Here is a 24,667-nt window from a genome sequence, read left to right as displayed (position 1 = left end):
TCACTTGTATTATTTTTAATAAAATACTGATTGGCCAGTAGCCAGGCAGGAAGTATAAGTGAGGCAACCAGGCAGGAAGTAGAGGCGTGGCAATGAGAATTCTGGAAATTAATTCTGCAGTCATGACCCAGCCTCAGAGGAAGCAAGATGTGACTGTCTCACTGAAAAAGGCACCAAGCTACATGGCTACATGTAAGTTATAAAAATTAATTAATAAGAAGCCTGAGCTAATGGGCCAATCAGTTTATAACTAATGTAGACCTCTGTGTGATTCTTTGGGACTTAATGGCTCTAGGACTGGGTAGGACAGAAAATCTCAGTCAATGGGCAGGCTTTGAGGTTTCTTATAATCAAGATACTGCCCAGTGTTTCAGTCCACTTCCTGTTAACTGCAAGATGTAGGACTCTCAACTGCTGCTCCACCGCCATGTCTGCCTGCATGTAGTTAGGTCCCACCATGATGATAATGGATTGGATGGACCTTCGAACTGTAAGTGAGCCACCACAGTTAAATGTTGTCCTTTATAAGAGTTACCATAGTCATGGTGTCTCTTCATAGCAATAGAAACCCTAAGACATAAGAATAAATGCTTATTGATTGTTGTTAGGGATTTTGCTGGTTTAATAAGTTAGTGGTTACATATTTTCCTTCAATAACCATTATTTCACTAGCACTGAGTAGTTAGCTAGGTTTCCAATACCAGGTGTCCCTCTTGTTTAGTGGGTCTTCAGTACAATTAGAGAACTTTTGGTTACTACCAAGGTTTGTGTGCCACAGCTGCACCTACAGGGATATCGTGTCATGGTGTTTGTTGGTGTAGTCCAAACATATCATAGCTAGGTAGGATCAGTTGGTTGTCTTTTTTGTCTGGAAGGTCATACAGCACCTTCTGGTACTAGGAAAGTAAATAATTTAAGGCTTACATTTTGTGGAGCACAGCATCTTTGATTTCTGCTCTATAAAAGCTAACATCTGTATAAAAGGCCTGCATGCCTTAGGACCATCGTGCTCTGAGGAAGCTCAGACTAGCCATATGCTTCTAATAAACAGGGGAGCATTGTTGCACTTGATGTCTCAGTGATGCTTTCATCTGCTGTTGAGACCAACCTAGTTGTTACATCAGTACTGCAGAGTGAGTGGTGCTCCCACATAGCACACTGTTATTTCTTCCTTAATTCTCAAGCTACAGAGTATGAAATAGTTTTTAGCCACTGAGTTTTGTGCTGATTTCTTAAGGACTAATGGTTGATATATCATTTGAACTGCTTTTCAAGAAGAGACTCTCATCAGCATAAAAGAAAACCAAGAATATTGTTCTCATGGCATTTCTTTATGACTCTTAATAGTCTACTTCAGCCAACCAACATAATTAGAGAAATACCAATGTAAAGACTTGTAATGAGCATAGGGTTGAGTTTAAACAAAAACTGTAAAGTATAGGAAATAAAAATTTTATGGTTTGGCAAAAAAAATATAGCTTAACAGTGAAAAGTGATAAGAGCATTGCAATATTTAGGCTCATTCAGTAGTCACTCTTCATTATGGTATTGCCTTTGTTAATTAGATACTACTTTATTGTATGTTGTGCAATCAAACTAGTGAATTACCTAATGTTCTTCTAATAGTCCTTAAGAGCTACAACTCTTAATGTCTAAGATATAACATGGAAGATAGAATGTTAAACACCCTGTACTTTTGATCCTGAACTGGTAGTATCAGTGTGAAGTTGAAATGTTTTGATTTTAAAATAGTATAAACTTTATGTATGTACATTTTGTATATATGTATATGCATAATTGTAATCAGAGAATGTTTTATTTGTATTCATGAATCAATCAAATGAAAATTTGTATCCTATTTTAGTTCTGACATTTGCTGCCCATGTGGAGAAAGTTTAGCAATGAGCAAGCCTAGTTTCTAAAATTATCTTGAAATACTGATTTCTCTTAAAACAGACAAAGGTTTCTTTGGGAAATCTTTGATTCAGGTTGGAGAAAGAAAATATATAAAGCGATCTTGAAAAATTTTATACCAGACACCATAACTATCAGGTCCATGACAAAGGAGCTTCGAAGCCAATTTCAAATCTTCTTGGTGACCACTTATTTCATTAAGTCAAAGATTATGAAAATGAGAAAATCTCTTAGTTTTAGGCAGAAAGGTACAGTTGCTTGCTCTTAGCTGTTTCAGCTAGCTCAAATTGTTCCATTTGGGCATCAATAACGACTAATTTATTAATATCAAGAAGACTAATAGCGCTTCTTGATATTTATGTACCTACAGTTACACACACTAAAAATAATAAAATCTTAGAAGAGAAACATTGCCTTTTGAAACTGATAAACCAAAAAAGATAAAATATTTTTTCTTTTTTCCTTCTTCTTTTTAAAATTTATTTATTTATTAAAAATTTCCACCTCCTCCCCACCTCCCATTTTTCTCCCCCTCCCCTCCTCCCCCTCCCTCTCCAGTCCTAAGAGCAGTCAGGGTTCCTTGTTTCGTGGGAGGTCCAAGGTCCTCCCCCCTCCATCCAGGTCTATGAAGGTGAGCATCCAAACAAACCAGACTCCCACAAAGTCAGTCCATGCAGTAGAATCAAAACCCAGTGCCATTGTCAATGGCTTCTCAGTCAGCCTTCATTGACAGCCACATTCAGAGAGTCCGGTTCGATCACATGCTCCATCACTCCCAGTCCAGCTGCCCTTGGTAGCTCCCATTAGATCAGTCCCACTGTCTCAGTGGGTGGACGCACCCCTCACGGTCCTGACTTCCTTGCTCATGTTCTCCCTCTTCTGCTCCTCATTTGGACCTTGGGAGCTCAGTCAAGTGCTCCAATGTGGGTCTCTGTCTCTATTTCCATCCATCGCCAGATGAAGGATCTATGGTGATATGCAAGATATTCATCAGTGTGGCTATGGGACAAGGCCAGTTGAGATATCATCTTACACCTGTCAGAATAGCTAAAATCAAAAACACCAATGATAGCCTATGCTGGAGAGGATGTGGAGTAAGGGGAACACTCATACATTGTTGGTGGGAATGCAAACTTGTGCAACATTCCCACTTTGGAAATCAGTGTGGCGGTTTCTCAGGAAACTGGGAGTCAACCTACCTCAGAGCCCAGCAATTCCACTCTTGAGAATATACCCAAGAGATGCCCAATCATACTTCAAAGGCATTTGTTCAACTATGTTCATGGCAGCACTATTTGTAATAGCCAGAACCTGGAAACAGCCTTGGTGCCCCTCACTGGAAGAATGGTTAAAGAAGGTGTGAAACATAAACACTTTAGAGTTTTACTCAGCGGTAAAAAACAATGACGTCTTGAATTTTGCATGTAAATGGATGGAAATAGAAAATACTTTACTGAGTGAGGTAACCCAGACCCAAAAAGATGAATATGGTATGCACTCACTCATAAGTGGATTCTAGCCATAATTAAAGGACATTGGGCCTATAATTCGTGATCCTAGAGAAGCTAAATAAGAAGGTGAACTCAAAGAAAATCATTTAGTTATCCTCCTGGGTATTGGAAGTAGACAAGATTGCCAGGCACAAGTTAGGTGCACGGGGGTTGAGGGTGGGGTGGGTGTAAGGGGATATGGATAGAGAGAAGGGAGAAGGGGAGAATTGGGGAGAGCTTGGGGAAATGGGATGGGTGGGATGGAGGAAGGGTGGATATGGGAGCAGGGAAGTAAATATCTTAATTAAGGGAACCATTTTAGGGTTTGCAAGAGACTTGACTTTAGAGGGGTTCCCAGGTCCAAGGAGATGTCCCCAGCTTGTTCCTTGGGCAGCAGAGAAGATAAAACATTCTTATTTCTAGGCACCTCACCCAACAAATAATAGAGTAGATAAAAATTTTATGTGCGAACAAATGAAGATGAAACAGTAGAACTGGAGTGATTTTGTAATTAGATTTTAGTGGATTTTGATACTCACTATCCAAAGGAGAAAATCATACCTACATTATGGATATACCACCCACCCAATGATCTTGCCTATGCACTTTGAAGAGATTTATTTATGTGTGTGTGTGTGTGTGTGTGTGTGTGTGTGTACACGTGCATGCGTGTGTGTGCGTGGGCAGGCGTGTATACACACATGGAGGTCAGAAGAGAACATCAGGTGTCCTCTTGTAGATTTCTGCCTGTTATGTGGGTGCTGGTGTCTGAACTCCTGTCCTTGTGATTGTGCAGCAGGTACTCTTAACTGTTGAGCAGTCTTCCAGACCTTTGCCAAAAATGCAGAATCTGGATCTGAAGAAGTCACTTGCATCCAAGCATTTTATAGGAAATTTAGAAGGCAGAAGAACTTGTTAAAGTGCACTATGAAGATGTTGTCACCACATTGCGGTTGTGGGATGTCTTGTAGACAGGTGATCTGATGTGCACCATCGATTTCCAGAGTAAAAAGGACATAAAAACCTGTAACTTACATATGCATATGTATGTACACACACACACAGACACACACAGAAAGAGAGAAAGAGAGAGAGAGAGAGAAAGAGAGAGAGATTGAGATTCATTTATTTCAGTAACAAATTCATGAATAAAGATAAAGAAATTATTACCATAAAAGAGAATAGTGGTATCAGGTATGGTGGTGCACCCCTTTGATCCCAACACTCAGGAGGCACAAGCAGGTAGATCTCTGTGAGTTTGTGGACAGCCTGATCTACAGAGTGAGTTGCAGGACATCTAGGACTACACAGAGGAAACCCTGTCCTAGAAAAATAGCAAACAGCAAACAAAGAAGAATAGTGATTTCTCTCAGATAGAGCAAGAGAGGAATAGCGATGTGGCAGAGAGTGTGATGGCTGACATTTTGTTTTTTCTGTGTGGTGGTTCTAAGTATAGTTAGTTATACATCTGTGAGTGTGACTTAAAATGTTTTATGATTAGTAAAAGTAAAATATAAAGAAAGGAAAAAATGACTATAGGGGAGAGATGTGTGTTGAGAATTGATGGCTTTTAGATTCTCCTAGGCTTGTTGAAAGAGGATTTTTATTAATGCTAATCTTGGAAATTTTAACTGGTCTGTAAGTGGAGAGGCACTAAAGTTTATTAAAAAGGGACTGGAGTGTTGAATACAATTTTTAAGAAGATAAATCTCTGAAGGTGATTTCATTGAGGGACCATTACTTGAAATTGGGACTTGGATTGGCTTGAGGTAATCCTTACAGGAATGGAGTTAAGGCTGTTATGTAGCAGCTTGTTATGTAGTAGGCAGTGAATAATTCTGTTAAGAGTAAAACATCAGAAATGAACTTGAAACAGTTGTTTGAATTCCCTTTATTGGGTAAGACTGAGTCCTTTTGGATGAACAGGCTTAGGTGATCTAGAGTAAGGCCTGGTATTTCTCCCCATGATGTATTTAGAGTCTCAGAATGGTTGTGACTGATTCTAGATTCCATATTGTTCATCGAAACAAATAGTTCTGCTCTGCCAGGTTCTGTGTGCAGTGCTGTTAGGTGGTAGGAATTGCTTCCTGGAATCCTAGCACTTGAAAGGTAGAGAGAGGCAAAGATGGAAGAGTTGATGCAGTCTGTGTTGCATAGTGAGTTCCAGGCCAGGTGGGCACGGCCACTGTCTTTAAAAATAATAAAAAGTTAAATAATAATGAAAAAGACACTTCTGTTCATTGAGGAGCTGGTAATACTGGTTGCTTTAGTTGAGAGCATACTTTGGAGCATAGAGACGTGAGAGTGAATTTTCAGCATTGCTCCTTTTCATGTTTTGAATTTTACTAGGATTTGTGCTTATGTTATATACTTAGAAAATTTAATTAAAAAATGGGTAGTTAAACTGGTTGTCACGGTGCATCTCTTCATACCAACACTCAGAAAGCAGAGATTGGTAGATTTCTTTGAGTTTAAAGCCAACCTGGTCTACATAGTAAGTATCAGGCCAGCCAGAGCTACATAGTGAGATCCTGTCTCCATTAAATTAAACAAGCAAACAAACAAACAAATAAATAAATAGATATGCCAAGCATTTGGTTTCTAGATGGAAATTATTGTTTCTTATTCATCATATGGTTACTGTGAAAAGAAGTTAAACAAACATGTTTACTGCCTGCGTGTCTTTGACTATGTATGCTTTTAAACAGTATATTTGTATGCATGTGCTATATGAGTGTCTGAGTGTGGCTCGGATGGCTGTAATATGTTCTGTATTTACCTATTAAAGAATGTTTATACCTGGACATTTAGTGATGTTGTATTTCTGGAGTTTTTAATTATTTTGTGTGTGTACATGCATGTGTACATATATGTATGTGAACATGAGGATAGAGGTGTCTAGTGTCTTTCTTGATCCCTTTTCCCTTATGTTTTTGAGACAGGGTCTTACTGAACCTGGATCTCACTTCTTTAGTAAGAGCCAGCAATCCCTAGGAATCCTGTCTTCACTCCCACAGTGTGTGGGTTACAGATGTATGCTAAAACCTGGGTTTTTATGAGTTGATGGTGATGGGGGCTCCAAATTCACACCTTTAAGCTTGTACAGTAAGCACCTAACAATCTTTTATCTTTCCCAGACCTTGGAGTTTTTAATTTTTAAATTTTTATTGACTTTTTAATGGATTTTATATCATCTGTCTCAGTCTAGCTCATCTCCCCATCCCTTCTCATCTACCCTCTGCCCTTGCAATCTCCCCCACAAGATAAAACAAAGTAAAATTTAAAAGAAAAGGAAAAGAAAAAAAATCTCTCTTGTATGGAAGCTGTGTCGTGACACAGTGAATCACACAGCAGCCCCTTTAGTCCATATATCTTACTTGCAAGTGTTCACTGCAGTGAGTCATTGGTCTGTTTGAGGCGTCTGGTTTCTGCTATACTATCAATATTGGGCCCTCACTGAGACTCCTCTTAGGTATCCTGTTGTTGTCCTGTGTCATGGATATCCTGTAGCTTAGGGTCTGCAGGACTGGCCTCTTCACATGCTCCAGCAGATCATAGATGGGGTGGATGTTGGGACAACTCATAGGCCTGGCTCTCGTACTGGGTAGTTTCTGTGTTGGTCAGTCTGCCAGCTCTCTCTTATTATCAACACCAGGGTGCGCTCTTCAGCATTGCCTTGGCTAGTTCACCCTATTCAGTAAGCAGCAAAGGGGTAGGCTGGTTCTCCTGCTCTCACGCCGTCAGGGCCCAGTCACCTACACCACCAGGGCCAGCTCTACTGTGTTGCCCAAGGCAGGAATCACTGTGCAGGGATGCAGCTGGTGAGAGGCAGGGCCAGCTCTCTTGCTCTTGTGACTTCAGGGGCAGCTCTCCCATGCACCATAGGTATTGAGTGGTGTGGATGGCTTCTTTCTCTCGCCCACACCACCATATGGCAGATGAGGGCCCGTGCCAGATCTGCTCACATTTTCAGACTATCTCATCCTCCTGTTACTAGGATCAGCTCTACCAGGCAAGGTGCAGGGCCCACTCTCCCAAGTGCTGCAGCTAGCGAGGGGCAGAGTAAGCTCTCTCCTGCCGTAGGTGGCAAGGGGCAAGAAGGGGAGGGCATCTTTCCCTCACCTTTGCTACCACATGGCAGATGAGGGGTGCAGAGTCAGCTTCCCCACTCACAGAACCTCAGGGCAGGCTCACCTGCATCCCTACCAGGAAGGTCAGCATTACTTTGGTGCTCAGGCTGGGTGCAGGGCCTGCTGTCCCAAGTGTTGCTGCTGGCAAGGGGCTGAGCCAGGGGTTCCATTCTCCCGTCTGCTGCAGGGAATACGGGAGGCATCTCTCCCTTGCCCATGGGGCTGCATGACAGAGTGTTGGAGGAGGCTGCTTGTTTCGTTCCTGCTGCTGGGCAGCTAAGACCCAAAATAGCCATACAGAAAACTATATTAAATAAATCACTGCTTGGCCCGTTAGCTCTAGCTTCTTATTGGCTAACTCTTACATGTTAATTTAACCCATTTCTATTCATCTGTGTATTGCCACGAGACTGTGTCTTACTGGGAAAAGTTCTGGCATCTGTCTCCGGTAGGGCTACATGGCTTCTGATTCTGCCTCCTTTCTCGCAGCATTCACCTTGGTTTTCCATGCCTAGCTCTGTTCCCTTATAGCCTTGCTATAGGACCAAAGCAGTTCCTTTATTAACCAGTGCTATTCACAGCATACAGAGAGAATCCTACATCAACAGAGGAGCAGTGGGGCCAGCTTTCCTACTTTCAAGTTCTCAGGGTCAGATCTACTGTGCTGCCCGCTCTCCTGATTGCTGCAGTGTGTGAGATGCTAGGCCTCACTGGTTCTCATGATCTCAGGACCAGCTTTACTCCCTGCTTCAGACAGTGAGGGGCAGTGGTGGTGATGAGCAGCACACATCACTGTTCTGTTGTCACTGTGAAGGCGGGGCTGACCTTAGTTTGCTCTTTTATCTCACTCAGTAGCTCTGCACCCAGTTTCCATGTCAGAGCATTTAAATCTTTTTTTTTAAAAGCTCAGTTACATTTGGAAAAGAAAAAGAACTAGGAAGTGGCATAAAAGTTAGTAATAGGTTTTTTTTTGAGTTTTGTCTTACTGATTTTCTTTTCTATAATTTATTGACAAGATTATTCTTTACGGAGTAGTGAAGTTGAGAGTTTTAAAGACTAGTAAGAGAAACTAGAGTGGAGGTAGCAGTAGCCAGCCAGACACAGCACTTGTAAGCACATTACCTGTAAGCCAGCAGAACTGGTGCATGGTAATCACTCCTACAGATTCTGACTTAATTGCATAGTAATATGATCTTAGCATTACAACTTTTTGTACCTTTCCATTTGAATTAATGTGAAGTCAAACAGCAATTGGCCTAAAAAAAGGTTGAAGAAAATCTTTGACTCCATAGTGTTTTAATTTCAAATTTTCTCTATTTGAATTACAAATTTGCTCTATTTGGGATAAGTTGGAGCTTTTTGTAAAGGTTAAATATGGGATTGTGGATTTTTTTTAAAGATATGTGATTATTTAGGGTGTCCAGTGTGAAACAAGAGGATGAACATTTTTTTTTTTTTTTCACATCTGAGGAATGGAAAGCTTCACAGATTAACTGACCATAATCACAAGGAAACTGTATGGAGCTACTGTATTTTCTTACTACTGTGTTACTTGAACAGGTTGCCTGTGACTTGCTTCGGAGAATAATTCGCATCTTGTTTCTCAGTAAGAGACTCCAGGGACAACTGCAAGGAGGAAGTAGAGAGATAACCAAAGCTGCTCAGAGTCTCGATGAACTTGGTAAGTCCTTTCATGATTAAAAATTCGTAGAAGTTTGATCACATGCTCCATCACTCTGTGATCAAACTGGACACTCTGAATGTGGCTGGTAATGAAGGCTGACTGAGAAGCCAAGGACAATGGCACTGGGTTTGATTCTGCACATGGACTGACTGTGGGAGCCTGGTTTGTTTGGATGCTCACCTTTATAGACCTGGATGAAGGGGGGAGGAACCTTCATCCTCCCATGGGGCAGGGAACCCTGACTGCTCTTAGAACTAGGGAGGGAGGGAGAGATGGGGAGGGGGATGGAAAAGGGAGGCGAGGAGGAGATGGAAATTTTTAATAAATAAAAACATAAATAAATAAAACAAAATTTTAAAAAAATTCGTAGAAGTTTGATAGTTTTAACTCAGTTGATTTGTTGAATAAATATTACTAAAATTTTAAAAAATGACTGTTTATAGCATTGCTATAAGCAATGTTTCTGTTCAGAAAGGGTGAATAAAATTAGATTTCTTGAAAGTGTTTAATATTAATCATATAATAAAACTGGCTTTTTTCACGAACTGTTGTGTACACTTTAACATAAATATTTGAGTAAGTGCAGTCATAGTCATGATACAAAACCCTTTTATCCCTCTCGAAAATATGCCCATCATTGCTTGATGATCAGTAATATCCCTGCCCTCTACCCTGACAACCATATTAATTTTCTATCATGATACTTTCATCTATAAATAATAACACATAAATGGAGTCTTAAAGATCCATACCTTTTTGAGGCTGGCTTTTTGTACCTACCTTTTCATATCTTTAAGATTTATTCAGATTATTGGGTATACTAGCAGTTTGTTAGAATACATTCTGTGTTGTCATGGGGATTGTATTTTCAGTGACTGATTGAAGGAGAATTTGAGTCCTTAGCTTTTGGTGATTATGAATAGAGCGGCTGTAAACACTTGTGTGTAGGTTTTGTTGTGATTTCTATGGAGTAAATATCCAGGAGGGATGCTGTTTATTTATGTGATAAATTCCATGCTGATGTGATGTCTAGATGTCTTTATTCATTCTTTTCATAGGGATTTGAAATAGGCCCTTGACATTCAAGGTTTAGAATTGATGGTTTTGCTGGCTAAGAAACTTCAAGTTCCGAAATCTTTTAGGGAAAAGTTTGAATAGCTCGTGAGTGCACATAGAAAAGGCCAGCACCTGGGTTTCTTGTTTTCATTGGGTACCCCGTAACCTTTTTGAAGTGAAAATATTTAGTGGTATTTATTCTTTTATAGATTCAGAACACCTTTGATTATATATGTCTTAAATTTTGATAGTTTGCTTACTCTTGGTTATGCCAAATAACACTAGAAAAATGTATTTGACGTGTTCTTTTTGAGTTTTTCTGTTTTTGGTATTTCTGTTGCAAAGTCTTGTTCTAATGCAGCAGTTCTCAACTTGTGGGTTGTGACCCTGATGGGGTCACATATCAGATATCCTGCGTATTAGATTATGATTAATGACATAAAAATTACAGTATAAAGTAGCAATGAAATAAGTTTATGGTTAAGGGTTACTACAACTTGAGGAATTATTAAGGACTCACAACATTAGTAAGGTTGAGTACCATTGCTCTAATGTTATGTTATATTTTTACTGATCAAAGAAATATAGTAGTCTTCACAAATCATGCATCAACATTTCAATTATGTGATGCTTAAGTGTGGACAATGGTTAGACTCATCTTGGCAATATAATTTTTAGTATGCTGGAATATATTATATCAAAAGTTAATTTTTTAAGCAATGAGTAATATTTGAGTGTTGTTCTCTTTCTTTTTAAAGACATATATTTTTTATTTTAAAATTTATTCTTACAAGTGTTACCCTCTTGATTTTTTTATTTGGAAGGTTGTAATTACATATTTGTACACATGCACACACATATACATGTACCTGTGTGTAACTATAAATCAAAGAAATACATGACTATCAACTTGAGAGTGGGGGAAACATGAGAGGAGTTGGAGGGAGGGGAGGGCACATAGGGAGTCTGGAGGGAGGAAAGAAAGGGAAAGTGATGCAATTCTATTTCAATTAAATAACTTACAACTTAAAACATAGCAAATTGCATATATTCATAATGTTTTTAACAAATAATTTATGATTTGTGCTGATTTTCTTTTAATTTGTTTTTCAACTTTTGATTTTATTCTTTACCCTCCTTTTTAGTCCTCCTTACATCCCTACTCAACCTGGTTCATGTTCTTTCTCTCTTTCAAAATATGAAAATGAAAATAACCCCGCCAAAAACTAGTAAGAAAGAAAAAAGACCAAAATGAAACAAAAAGAACATGAAATAAACGTGGAGTCTGTTGTGTTTATTAACTACTCCTGGGTATGGGGTCTGTCCAATAGTTAGAGTGGGGTGTCTAAGTCTCCCACAATTAGTGTGTGGGGTTTCATGTGTGCTTTAAACTTTAGTAATGTTTCTTTTACAAATGTGGGTGTCCTTTTATTTGGGGCATAGATGTTCAGAATTGAGACTTCATTTTGATAGACTTTTACTATCTATTCATAGTATGAATAGATAGACATTCATACTGTGATGAATATGAAATGTCCTTCTCCATCTCTTTTGATTAATTTAATTTGAAGTCTTTTTTTGTTAGATATTAGGATAGCTACACCAGCTTGTTTCTTAGGTCTGTTTGACTTGAAAATCTTTACACAATCCTTTACTCTGAGGTAATGTCTGTCCTTGAGATTGAGGTATGTTTTTCTTGTTTGTAGCAAGTAGATGGGTCCTATTTTTGTACCCATTCTTGTAGAAAGGAGCTGCGGGCAGGCCTGCTTTTCATCCTGCCCGGCTCCTGCATGGCTAGCTTAGCCCCAGAAATAACACACAAATTGTATTCATTTAAGCACTGCCTGGCCCATTATCTCTAGAGAGTTAGTTACTGACTAACTCTCATATCTTGATATTAACCCATTTCTAATAATCTGTAGCACCACGAGGTGGTGGCTTACCGGAAAAGATTCAGCATGTCTGACCTGGTGGCTGGCTCCATGGCATCTGCCTCATTGCTCTCTTCCCAGCATTCTATTCTGTTTACTCCGCCTACCTAATTTTCTGTCCTATCAAGGGGCCAAGGCAGTCTCTTTATTGACCAATGAAAATAACACAATAGACAGATAACCCTCCTCCATCATTTCCCCTTTTTCTGTTTAAACGAAAAAGAAAGGCTTTCATTTTAACATAGTAAAATTACATATAAAACAGTTATCAAGCAAGAATTATAGTCACAATATTTATAACTATATCCTTATCATAATAATGGAAAACTATAACTATGACTATCCATTCTTTAACTTCATCAAAGACTCCAGAAGGATATAATATTACCTAAGTGAACAAGAAGTAAGCAACTTCCAAAACTCTAGAAATGACAGAGACATCTTGCTGCCTGGACAGTCACCCAGAGTTCCTCTGTATCGTTGGGGCACCCATCTTTGGCCTTCAGGCCCATAATATCCAGAGACATTTTTATGAAGCAGGAAATTTCAAAGGCAGTTCAGTCACTATTTGTTGTGTCCTGCAGAATGTCTCGCAGACTCTTTCATGAATCAGGAACCTCGAAAGATCATCTCACCTTTAGGCAAGTTTAGCAGTCCTCTTTCTGCGGGTTCTCTGTGTCCACTTTATACAACAGTCCAGGCAAGAGCAGTTTCTTGCCCAAATGGCTAACCAACTCCATAAGGAGCCTCTTTGATGCCCATCTTCCTCTTGAAGTAGATTGGTATTGCCAGGAGCAGACGTGTCTCATTGTCATGAAAAGTCCTAAGTTATTAAAACATTAAATGCCATGTTTTGTAGTCTTTGAAAGATATGAAGAATGCATATCTGAAATATATCTATGTACATCTACAAAATCAAACTAACATTACTACAAGCTTGACTATTATCGATGATTATCCATTAACAACCTATATTTTTAATTATACATTGTATTTTTAAATGAACTATACAATCACAATACATCAATCAAGATCAGAAATATATATACATATAACAAAATTGACCTTAAAATCCATAACAATGCAAATTATTTATATCTATATCATACCCCCCTTTAAATGTAAAAGAACATTTATAAACAATATTTGGGAATATGGACGTAGTTATTTCTCTCCAAACTTTTTCCTGCTGAATAGGGGCGCTGTTAATCAGGTCTTTCATGGTAAAACCTGTCTGTCAGGTTCATCTCAGTTGGCAGCTGAATGAAGTAATTTGTTGAGGGTGTTCACAGCAACCTTTCGGGAGGACGTGGTCTATCATACCATATTGGGATAGAAGCAATCCACAGGGTCTCATCCTCTGTGAAAACAAAAGAAGAACCTCCTTTTCAAAGTATCATATCCTGAGATCCAAATTCAGAAGTCAAGGTATTTTGAACATATCTATCTTGGATTAGTTTAGCAGCATTTATAAACAAATATCTTTTAGCAGCTGTTGCTCCTTCCTCAGCATTTAAACAATTCAAAGAGAGCATAATAGCATACAGTATCAAGATTCTCTGTGTATTTTTCATCTTTATGCAGCTTTATTTTAACCTCTATTTTTTTATTTTTACTTTTACCTTTTGAGACAGGTTCTTTGTATATCTTTGTCCTGGAATAACTCTGTAGACCAGGCTGTCCTTGAACTCACAGAGATCCCTCTGTCTCTGCCTCCCCAGTACTGGGCTCAAAGGTGTTTGCTACCACACCTTGAACTCACAGACATCCACGTGTCTCTGCCTCCCCAGTGCTAGGATTAAAGGTGTGTGCTACCACACCTTGAAGTCACAGAGGTCAACTACCTCTGTCCCTTAAAGTCTCAGAGGTCAATGTACATCTGCCTCCCAGGCATTGGGATTAAAGGTGTGTTCTACCACACCCAACTGCTCTCTTTCTTTTTACTTTAAGAACTTTAACTTTTATCCTACATATATTTTTAACACACTATAAACCATTTAGAGGTTTTCTTCGTCTTTGAATCTCTCTTTACTGTATATCTTTTCTTTTTTCTGACCACATGAGCCTAAAACCGTGGCTTTGACGGCTGGATCTAGGCCATTTCTTAGCTTTCCAGCCTCATGGCAGAGGTACTGCTGAAGCCATTTTTATTGCCACAACTCTGTGGCATTTCAAGGTCCCTGCTAGCAAGCAAGCTGCAGCATTCTGCTCACAGACCACACTCAGTCGGACTGCCTGCCTGAAACAGTCAGAGATTGCCCTGGCAGGGCAGCCCAGAAAGATGGCATTTTAAAACAGCGCAGCTTTATTTCCTGCTACAGCTGAAAACCGAAAAGCATGCATTCAAGTTTTTCACCAACACCGTTTAAGTGTTTTGTGGCAGGACCTCTTAATGAGCTACAAAGTTTTGCAGCTAAAGCTGAGTCAGGAAGCCTCCCTTAGATGAGAGTGCTTGCTTGCTCTAGCAAACAGAGCAGACCTGAGAAATTGCTGCTACCAACAAAACATGCTTTACTCTATTCGTTCCCAAGCTTTCTCAAGCTTTCTGTGGATTCAGTTATCCATGTTGGCGCCATCTGTAGTGAGGAGCTGCGGGCAGGCCTGCTTTTCATCCTGCCCGGCTCCCGCACAGCTAGCTTAGCCCCAGAAATAATAACACATAAATTGTATTCATTTAAGCACTGCCTGGCCCATTATCTCTAGAGAGTTAGTTACTGACTAACTCTCATATCTTGATATTAACCCATTTCTAATAATCTGTAGCACCACGAGGTGGTGGCTTACCGGAAAAGATTCAGCATGTCTGACCTGGTGGCTGGCTCCATGGCATCTGCCTCATTGCTCTCTTCCCAGCATTCTATTCTGTTTACTCCGCCTACCTAATTTTCTGTCCTATCAAGGGGCCAAGGCAGTCTCTTTATTGACCAATGAAAATAACACAATAGACAGATAACCCTCCTCCATCACATTCTGTCTGCCTGTGTCTTTTAAGAGGCAAATTGAGATCATTGATATTAAGAGCTATTAATAACCAATGATTGTTAATTCCTATTATTTTCTGGTTTTATTGTTGTTGTTGGTAGTGTTTGTGTTTCCCTTCTTTGGTGTTTGCTGGTGTGAGGTTATCTATTATGTGTGTTTTTGTGGGTGCAGCTAACTTCTTTGGGTTGGAGTTTTCCTTCTAGTACTTTCTGTAAGGCTGAATTTGTGGATAGTTATTGTTTAAATCTGGTTTTGACATTAAATATCTTGTTTTCTCCATTTATAGTGATTGAAACCTTTGCTGTGTAGAGTAGCCTGGGCTGGCATCGGTGGTCTCTTAGTGTCTGTAAAACATCTATCTGTCCAGAACTTTATGGCTTTCAAAGTTTCCATTGAGAAGTCAGGTGTTATTCTGATGGGTCTGCCTTTATATCTTACTTGACATTTTTCCTTTTCAGCTCTTATTATTCTTTCTTTATTGTATATATTTAGTCTTTTGATTATTATATGACGAGGGGACTTTTTTTATTTTTTTGGTCTGGCTTCTTTTATTTTCCTTTTTTCTGTCTCTTTTTTTCTTGTCCCTTCCTCCCCCCATCGTATTTTCATAGACATGTCCTTCCTTAGGTTGGAAAAGTTTTCTTCTATAATTTTGAATATATTTTCTGTGTCTTTGAGCTGGAATTCTCCTTTTATCCTTATTATTTTTAGGCTTGGTCTTTTCATGGTGTCCTAGATTTCCTGGATGTTTTGTGTTAAGAACTTGTTGGATTTAACATTTTCTTTGACCAGTGAATCTATTTCCTTTATCTTAGAGTCTCTCTTTCACCCTTTGTATTCTGTTGGTTATGCTTGCATCTCTATTTCCTGTTCATTTACTAGATTTTCCATTTCCAGAAATCCCTTGGTTTTTTGTTTTCCTTATTGCCTGTATTTCTATTTTCAAATCTTAACCTGTTTCCTTCACTTGTTTGATTGCTTTTTCTTGGCTTTCTTGACTTTCGTTAAGGGATTTACTAATTTCTTCTAGTTTGTGTTTTTCTTTTCCTCCCCTTCTTTAGGGAATTTCTCATTTCCTCTTTAAGGTCCTCTGTCATCTTCATAAAGTTATTTTAAGGTTGTTTTCTTCTGCTTCATCTGCATTGGGATGTTCAGGTCTTGCTGTTATAGAACCATTAGTTTCTGTTGGTGCCATGTTGCCATGTTGGTCTTTCTGTTGTTGAATACATTCTTACACTACTGTCTACTCATTTCTTCCTCCAGTCTGTGCAGTTGGAACCTGTGGCTCTGATGGCCTCTGAAGCCTTGGGAGATTTGTGTGTGTGTGTGTGTGTGTGTGTGTGTGTGTGTGTGTGTGTGTGCGTGTGTGTGCGCGTGTGTGTGCATGTGTGTGTGTGTGAGTTAGATGCTGCTGGGGAAGATGCTGCTGCCTGGTCACTGGGGTTCTTCCAGTCGGTGCAGGTGGGTCCTGTGGCTCCGTTGGTAGCTGAGGCCATGGGATATGGTTGGGTGGTGGTAGGATGCTACTGCCTACTTACTGTGACTGTGGTGGGTGAGAAATGGGCACAGGACATGCTCTTAGTGGCTAGGAGCTAGAGAGCAGGGTCATCCAGCTGGAAGCTCAGACCCTTACCTCTTCTGCCAGTCGGAGAACCTCAGCAACTCTTATAAAGAGTATCAGAGATACAGTTCATTAAATCATAGTGAAAAGCATGGTAGCTTGCAGACAGACATGGTGCTGGAGAAGGTGCTGAGAGTTCTACATCTTGATCAGCAGGCAATAGGAAGTGAATTGTATCACTGGACGTGGCTTGAGCTTACATTAAACTTCAAAGCTATCTTCCACAGTGATATACTTCAACCAACAAGGCCATACCTCCTAATAGTGCCACTCCCTAAGGACCAAGCATTCAAACACATGAGGCTATGGGGGCCATATGTATTTAAATCACCACAGGACCTGTAGCATAAAAAGGGAGAGATAAATATGTAAATAAAAGAAAAAAGATAAAAATAAAAATTAAGAATTAAAAAAAAAGAAATAAGAAAAGACCTGACACAATGAGACAAAGAACTTCCAAAGATGCCATTGAGTTTATTTTCTATTAGCCATATACTGCTAGGCATGCAACCTAACCTTAAGAGTAGTTTATTTCCCTTTGTATAAAATTTAATTTTTATTTTGAAATGGTTATCATTTGGAGACAACTTCCAGGTTAGGGATGGGGAGGCACATGTGTCTACTTCTTCTTTCAGCTCTAGGACTCCATCTGGCCCAGAGCTCATGCTGCTTCAAATCCTGTGAGTTCATAAGTGCTTCAGTCCTGACACTCTTTCCTTTTCTGCAGGGTTTCTCAAGCCCCAAGGGGAGGAATTTGATGGAGATATTACTTCTAGGGCTGTGTTCCAATATCTGTCACTCCCTTCTTTATTTCTGGCTGTGGGTCTCTGTGTTTGTTCCCAATCTGCTGCAGAATGAAGCATCTCTGACGATGGCTGAGGAAGGCATTGATCAGTTTTCTTTGCCAGAGTAGCGAGTGTTGTTTTTATAGTGTATTCTTATATAGGGGTATAAAAGTTCTAGTATCAGCTATTAGCTTTGATTAATAATTCTTAATTTTTAAGGCAGAAAAATTTATATATAGTAGTCATTAAACATAGATAAAAATATTTCAAGGTTTAGTAAATACATTTATCCTCAATGACAGTCCATCATATTTAAAAATGGTAAGTATTTTATTATGATTATTATGTTCTGGAACCAACAGATATGATAATACAAATAGTGGTGTGTTCTTTAAATCACTTCTCTAATGTAGCATCGGCTTTACTCAAAATATTTTATAAATATTAAATATCAAAAAGTCACTGAGAAAATACAGTTTATGATTAATTTATTCCAATGTAGATGTGTTAGAGATTTAAATCTCTGGGCCTGGAATAATGGTGCAGAGGTTAAGATTGCTTGCTGTTCTTGTGGGGACCTGGGTTTGGTTCCCAGCACCCACATCTAGTAGCTCACAACTTTCTGTGCCTCTGGTTCTAGATCTAACACCCTTTTTTAACTTCCTTGGGTATCTGTGTATACATAATGCACAAACAGAAACACCAACAAATGCACATAAAATGAAAAGAAATTAAAAAATTGCTGTTGATGTGATTCATGTATGATTTAATATTTGCAAAATCTTCTTTTCATCTTTTACCAATGTTTAATTTTGATCAGTTTTACCATTATAACTAAGTAAAGAGAAGTGAGGAGGATAATAAATTGCCATAATACACTGGAATTTATGTTTTAATAAAAGTAATATTTTTCAGTTACTATTACAATTATATATGTGCGTCAAATCACACCTCAGTGATGAGAATATTTCTACAATTATCACTGTCTTTGTGGTACAGGTTCTCCTTATGTAACCAAACACAGTGGGTTCACTCCTTGGTGAGTATAGAGCCAGTAATCACAACTAAGAGACAAAAAAGTGAAGTTTGTTACCTGCAACAAGTAAGGATAGCACAAGACCTGAGCAGTACAGGGTCTCCCAGTACACAGGGGAACAAGGAGACTATTGAAAACTCACAACTATTCATATTGGAAGGACTTTGCATTATGTATAGGTGTTGGCACATTCCTGAGCGTATTTATTTCAAGATCATGTTTCACACATTGCATGTTCAGAATTGGAGGATAAGAATGACTCTGGGACAGATAATTTGGCACTATGAGATTATACTGAACGAAGTTGTGTAGTTTTTGAGGACAAGCCAGCTGTGACCTAGTTCCCGAATTGTACCCCACCTTCTGCTAGTTCATTCATGATAACCCATTGATGATGATAGGCAGTTCTCTGGTGACCAATCACCTCTCAGTAGCGCCACCAATTGGAAATCATTTTTTCGAACACAAAAGTCTTTCCAAGGACACTTGTATCTGAAGCACAGCTGTGTGATACTGAGTTACAATCTGCAAAACTAACTTATTTGCATGCTGTGAAATAAATGCTAGTTTTTGGACAAAAGTGGTATTATTTTTTTTTCCTCTGTGCGTATGAAATGTGCACGCAAACTATAATAAAAAACCTGTTTGCAATTTGAGTGAAATCAGTTCAAGCTCCTGTTGGTTAGATGTTTGATGCAAACCATGTGCCTGGTGCTAACCTCTTCATGTTGCTCTGATTGCTTTACCTGGAGTATGCAGTGAAGGGTTTGTTTGGGTCATGTAGGGTCCTCTCTCAGGTAGCTGTCAATCTCTTCAGCCAAAGTTTGTAGTTTTTACACTTCCCATTGGTGACTATTGTTATTTTGTCTACACAAAATTAGGTTTCTGCTATCAGTTAAATTTACATAGAATTTTAAAGTTATATTCTAGACAAGGATAGAAATTTTGAATGTTTCCTAATTTCAATCATACATTTTATCCTGAGTGTTAGAATGATTTACTACTAATACCACTTGCTTAAACAAATTGTGTTTTGATATTCCACACTTACAGGTTATTGTGATAAATTATACAATATTTGTTTTCTTAGCTGAAATCCAGTATCTCTTTATTTAAACGCTATATATTGTTTACAAATCTCCTACTGTATCTTCAAGTAAAAAAAATAACTTTTTTTTAAAGATAAGGTTTCTTTATGTAGTCTTGGGTGTCGTGGAACTCACTTTGTAGGCCAGACTGGTCTCAAACTTACCGATTTCTCCTGCCTCTGCCTCCTGAGTGCTGGGATTAAAGGTGTGCGTCACCACTGCCCAGCCCAAAACCTACTCTTTTATCTTCAATATTTTTTAGTTTTTGAAAATGATGTATCTGTGGATTGATTACTATAGCTTACAACAGTGTATTTGTAGGTAGCATTGAATTTTATTTTTATTTGCTCTATCATTGACTTTTCCTACTTGAAGAAATTTTTTCTGTTAAAAACAAATCAGACCATACTTTTATGTATACTTTGGTCTGTTTATGAAAATTGTGATTTGTAATTCCCATACCTATCAAATGATTATGTCAACATAAATAAGCTTGTTAGTAACTCAATATAAATTTAGTGAATAGATGCAGGTTTTGTGTTTGAGAGGTTCAAGGTCTGTTTCTATAGAGATAGAAATAAGAGAACAAGTTTTTTTCTTACTGATCCATGGGAAGTAAAGATGAGTCCAAATGGAAAAAGCAGGGAGAAAAGTTCTCCTGGAAACTGCATCAACATCACTGTATCAGACTTATTTCTATAAAACTTAGGTAAATTTATTAATATCTTCTATAAATATTTTTGAATGCCTGCCTACTGCACATGCCTTGTGCTATTTTAAACATTAATGACATGTCCCAAAACAAAGCACAAAGTCCCCTTTCTTTTTATAGCTGTTTTCTAATGGGTTCTAAAGTTGCACATATAGTGTTCCTGGAAAATTCTGACTCCAAAGTCTGTGCTCTTAAACCACCAATGCGTCCCTTAAAGTCCTTGGCAGCATTGATTGATTTACCAAAAATATTGCTGTCATTGTTTAAGATAAGGTTTAAATTCTCCTTTTCGTCAAATTCTCCTTTCTTTAAAACCTATGAAAATAATCACGATTTTATTCTACATCCTAAGAGTATATGGAATATAAAACTGAATCTAAGTGAGGGCCCATTAGGTGAAATTGAGAGAATGGCTTTTGATTGAAATATGACTACCTCATATTTCAAACCAAATATAAGATATTAATATGCATTGTTTATAAGATACCATGTTTTAGCAGCAAATGCATTTTGTGAATGTGGCAGTTAATGACTTAATGGTCTATATTAATGGCTTGTTGAGTTATTTTAAGATCATTTAAAAAGTATAATTAGCTGGGCATGGTAGTGCACACCTTTAATCTCAGCACCTGGTTAACAACCAGAGGATCTCTTTGAGATCTACACCAACTTGGTCTACATAGTTAGTTTCAGGACAACATAGACCCTATTTCAAAAAACTCTCTCTCTCTCTCTCTCTCTCTCTCTCTCTCTCTCTCTCTCTCTCTCTCTTTCTCTCTCTCACACACACACACATGTAAAATTATATAGTTATAAATATATACATAATTAGTAAATTATAACTTAGGTAAGTAGAACATAGGACTCCATAAATTTGTAATGTTGTCTGTTTTCTGAGTTTTGAATTTTCATTCCCATTTACTGTGTTCTAATCCCATGTATCATGAGAGAACATTCTTTAATCCAGAAATATTTTTTATAAACCTTTTGTTATATTTTATTTTGGAAGAAGGAATAATTATAACAGTTTTATCTAATAATGTTCTTATTATAGAAATGAGACTTTCTTAACATGTTAAAAATACTTTTATGCGCAAGGATTTCTGATTCATGTGCAAGTGAAAATATGGCTTTATATAATTTTTCGATAGAGTAGATGGTCACTCAGTGTGCACTAAACTAATGAGTAGTTGCATTAAATTTAGTTTTATCTTAAGCTCACTGCAGTTGTATATTAAAGCAATAGTGGTAGGAATACTGTGAGATTGTTGATAATATTTTCTTTGTTCATTGGTCTGAGGGTATACATATTTTTAAATGTTACAAAAATCTTTGGCATGGGTAACTTATTGTGCAGTTTTGGCATAGATAAACTTAACAGATATGCGTGATTAGATTTTTGTATTTCTAAATTACTTTCGGAACCGGGGTTCAGTTGCTATTAGGTGGAAGTGATGCTATGCTCAATTTTAAATGATCAGAAAACTTTACAGTGGGTTTGCTGTGGTGAAGGTAAGCATAGTAAAGTAACACACACTCAAATGAAACTCTTACTTAAGTAGAATCACTTAAAATACTATTGAATTTGTTTTGTCTTTCATTGTGATATCAAAATTAACAATGGCATACAAAAAATAACAAGCCCCTCACTGTGAGCATTCATCCACTGTTTTCCCTCCATTTCACACTTACAGTAGCACTTCTATGTTTTATTCATATGATTGATTAATAATGCTTATGGAAACTGTATATTTTTATCTGTTATCATTATCATCCCTTGCTAGAATACTTATACTTGAAAGGAAGTTATTTAGTAAAAGGTTCTTCAGTTTAGTAATTTGGGAAGATTTTCATTTCTTACTTTGTCGTGTGTGTGTCTGTGTGTGCTTGTGTGTTTGTGTGTGTGTTGTTTGGATACTGAGGTCGTTACTCATTTCCATTGTAGCATTATAATTCATAATTATAGACAAATATTAAAAACTTGTTAAAATATGCCTTGAATGTGTAGAAGCGGTACCCATAACTAAGGATTGTTTAGTGTTTGTTCCTTTTAAATGATATCAGCTTGTTAATGAAGAGCAGCCTCGAGTCTCTCTAGTATTGCACAGGTGGGTAGGTGAATTACTCTGCTTCTCATCACTCTTATGCTTCATTACTTTGTAACATACAGTATGAAACAGGTTTTTTTTTTAAAAATCACTGTTGAGTTTGGTGGAATGAAATTATTTTAGGATTAAATTTGAAGACTTTAGTATCAATTTATGATTCTAATTATAGATGCAGAATGTGACAAGTTAGTGTCATGTGAACAACAGGTATGACCTTCTGAAGGACCAGATTTATTCATTTATTTATTTTATGTGATAGGAACTTCAAATACTTTTTGATGATTGAAAGGTGTTCTGTCATGTATAAATATAAGATCATGTTGAAAATACATTTTTTATGATAACAGCTAGGATTCTATTCAGAGTTCATGAGTGGTAACCCAGATTTTTTTCTATATTGATTATGGTAAAATAAAACAAGGTCACTTTGGAAAATAATTCTTGAAAATTATACCTGGCAGCAAAGCCAATCATTAGAACCTATTTTTTTAAAAAAGGATAGAACAACAAGCTCAAGATACATCTGTGGCTAATTTATTTTAGGGTTTGTATTAAGAAGTTTTGATGCCCAGAATAAAAGGGTTCAGAGTTCTGTTACTTTGCACAAGTTAAGGTACTGTAAAAGTAGTCATAGGTAATTGTACCAAGTCATGACACAGAGACCTATTAGTTACAAATGCTCGGCCTAACTTAGGCTTGTTTCTGTCCAGCTCTTTTAGCTTAAATTGACCTGTTTCTCTTTATCTACCTTTTGCCTCAAGGCTTTTTCACTTGATTCAGTATATCTTCCACTGCTTCCCAGGTGTCTACCTCCTTCTATCCTCCTCCTCCTCTCGTTCCTCTTTGGGCCTAGATTTCTTCTATTTATTCTCTCTGTCTGCCAGCCCTGCCTATCTTTTCTCTGCCTAGTTATTGGTTATTCAGCTCTTTATTAGACCAATGAGGATGCCTTAGGCAGGCAAGGTGAAAGAAACTCAATAATAGTTAAGCACATATCCTTACATTGTTAAATGCAGCATAAGTGATACACCTTTACACAGTTAAAGTAATATTCTTCAGCACAAACAAATGCAGCACACCTTTGTCCAGTAAAAATAATATTCCTCAACAGGTGACATTGAAAATCTCTGTGTCTAAATTTTCTGGTCTATTTCTTATTAACTGTGTTAACTTTTCAGTTTATCCAGATCTGTTTCTTGAGTAAAATGGCTGAAATGGTCAGTACTATTCCTGACTATGAGCTTTGCATATGTTCTAGGAGAGAACATTAGAGAGGACCTTTATTTTCCTGCACAGCGTGGAATTTTCCTTCTCAAATCTATACTTAGTATAATATATTATTCATTGACTTTTGCTGGACTTTGTGTAATATAGTGATATTTTATTTTTGTTTTATAAATAAAGCTTGTCTGATGACCAGAAGGTAAACTAAGCCACTAGAGGCAAGGCAGTGGTGACACACACCTTTAATTCCAGTACTAGGGAGTCACATGCCTTTAATTCCAGCACTAGAGAGGAATATAAGGTTGAATGAGACGGAAACTCACTCTCTTTCAGTCTGAGGATTTCTTAGTGGTAAGAGCTCTCTAGTGGCTTGTCTGCTTTGCTTTTCTGATCTTCAGGTTGAACCCCAATATTTGTCTCTGGGTTTTTATTATTCGTGCTATAGTCTCCTTTGAAACACATTTTGAAATTTGAAATATATAAAATCTTTCTATTCTCAAGTAATGATTGGATATAAGAATGTTTTATATTAGTCAAATTATGAACACTAAAGGTACCTGGTCATTTTATTTGTATTTGACTTTTGAAATCCACTAATATTAAATGTTATTTTGTTTTGCAATGATAGTCCTTGAAAATTTTGATTAAAGACTGAAATCAATTTCATGTCATTTTTCTTCTATTTAATAAATTTTCTAAGACACTCAGAAGTGCTGTAGTGACACTATGCTCATTGAAAATTATTTCTTCCCTTTGACAAAACTACTGTAAAGGAGCCATTCTCCTATTTTCAGTAGATTATACAAGGTTAATAGAGCACCCCTACTCTGTGTATTTTACTCTTGTCTTGTGACCACTTGAGTAAATTTGCTCTTATATCTGTTACACAACAGTGCTATGCTTCCT

General features: G+C 37.7%; 1 protein-coding gene across 1 annotated transcript in view; it reads left to right on the top strand.

The window, feature by feature from the left end:
- Positions 1-24,667, top strand: part of Cog5 (component of oligomeric golgi complex 5) — a 266,865-nt gene that overhangs the window by 25,057 nt on the left and 217,141 nt on the right. The window contains exon 6 of the mRNA XM_048415841.3: positions 9,095-9,215. Within this exon, the coding sequence (XP_048271798.2) occupies positions 9,095-9,215 (121 nt within the window). The remainder of the gene's footprint in view (positions 1-9,094; positions 9,216-24,667) is intronic.

Source organism: Myodes glareolus, chromosome 11, assembly GCF_982192425.1.
Source record: "Myodes glareolus chromosome 11, mMyoGla1.1, whole genome shotgun sequence".
In the NCBI taxonomy this organism is placed as follows: domain Eukaryota; kingdom Metazoa; phylum Chordata; class Mammalia; order Rodentia; family Cricetidae; genus Myodes; species Myodes glareolus.
Note: the sequence above shows the minus strand (reverse complement) of the source record. Positions and strands in the feature narration are given on the sequence as shown.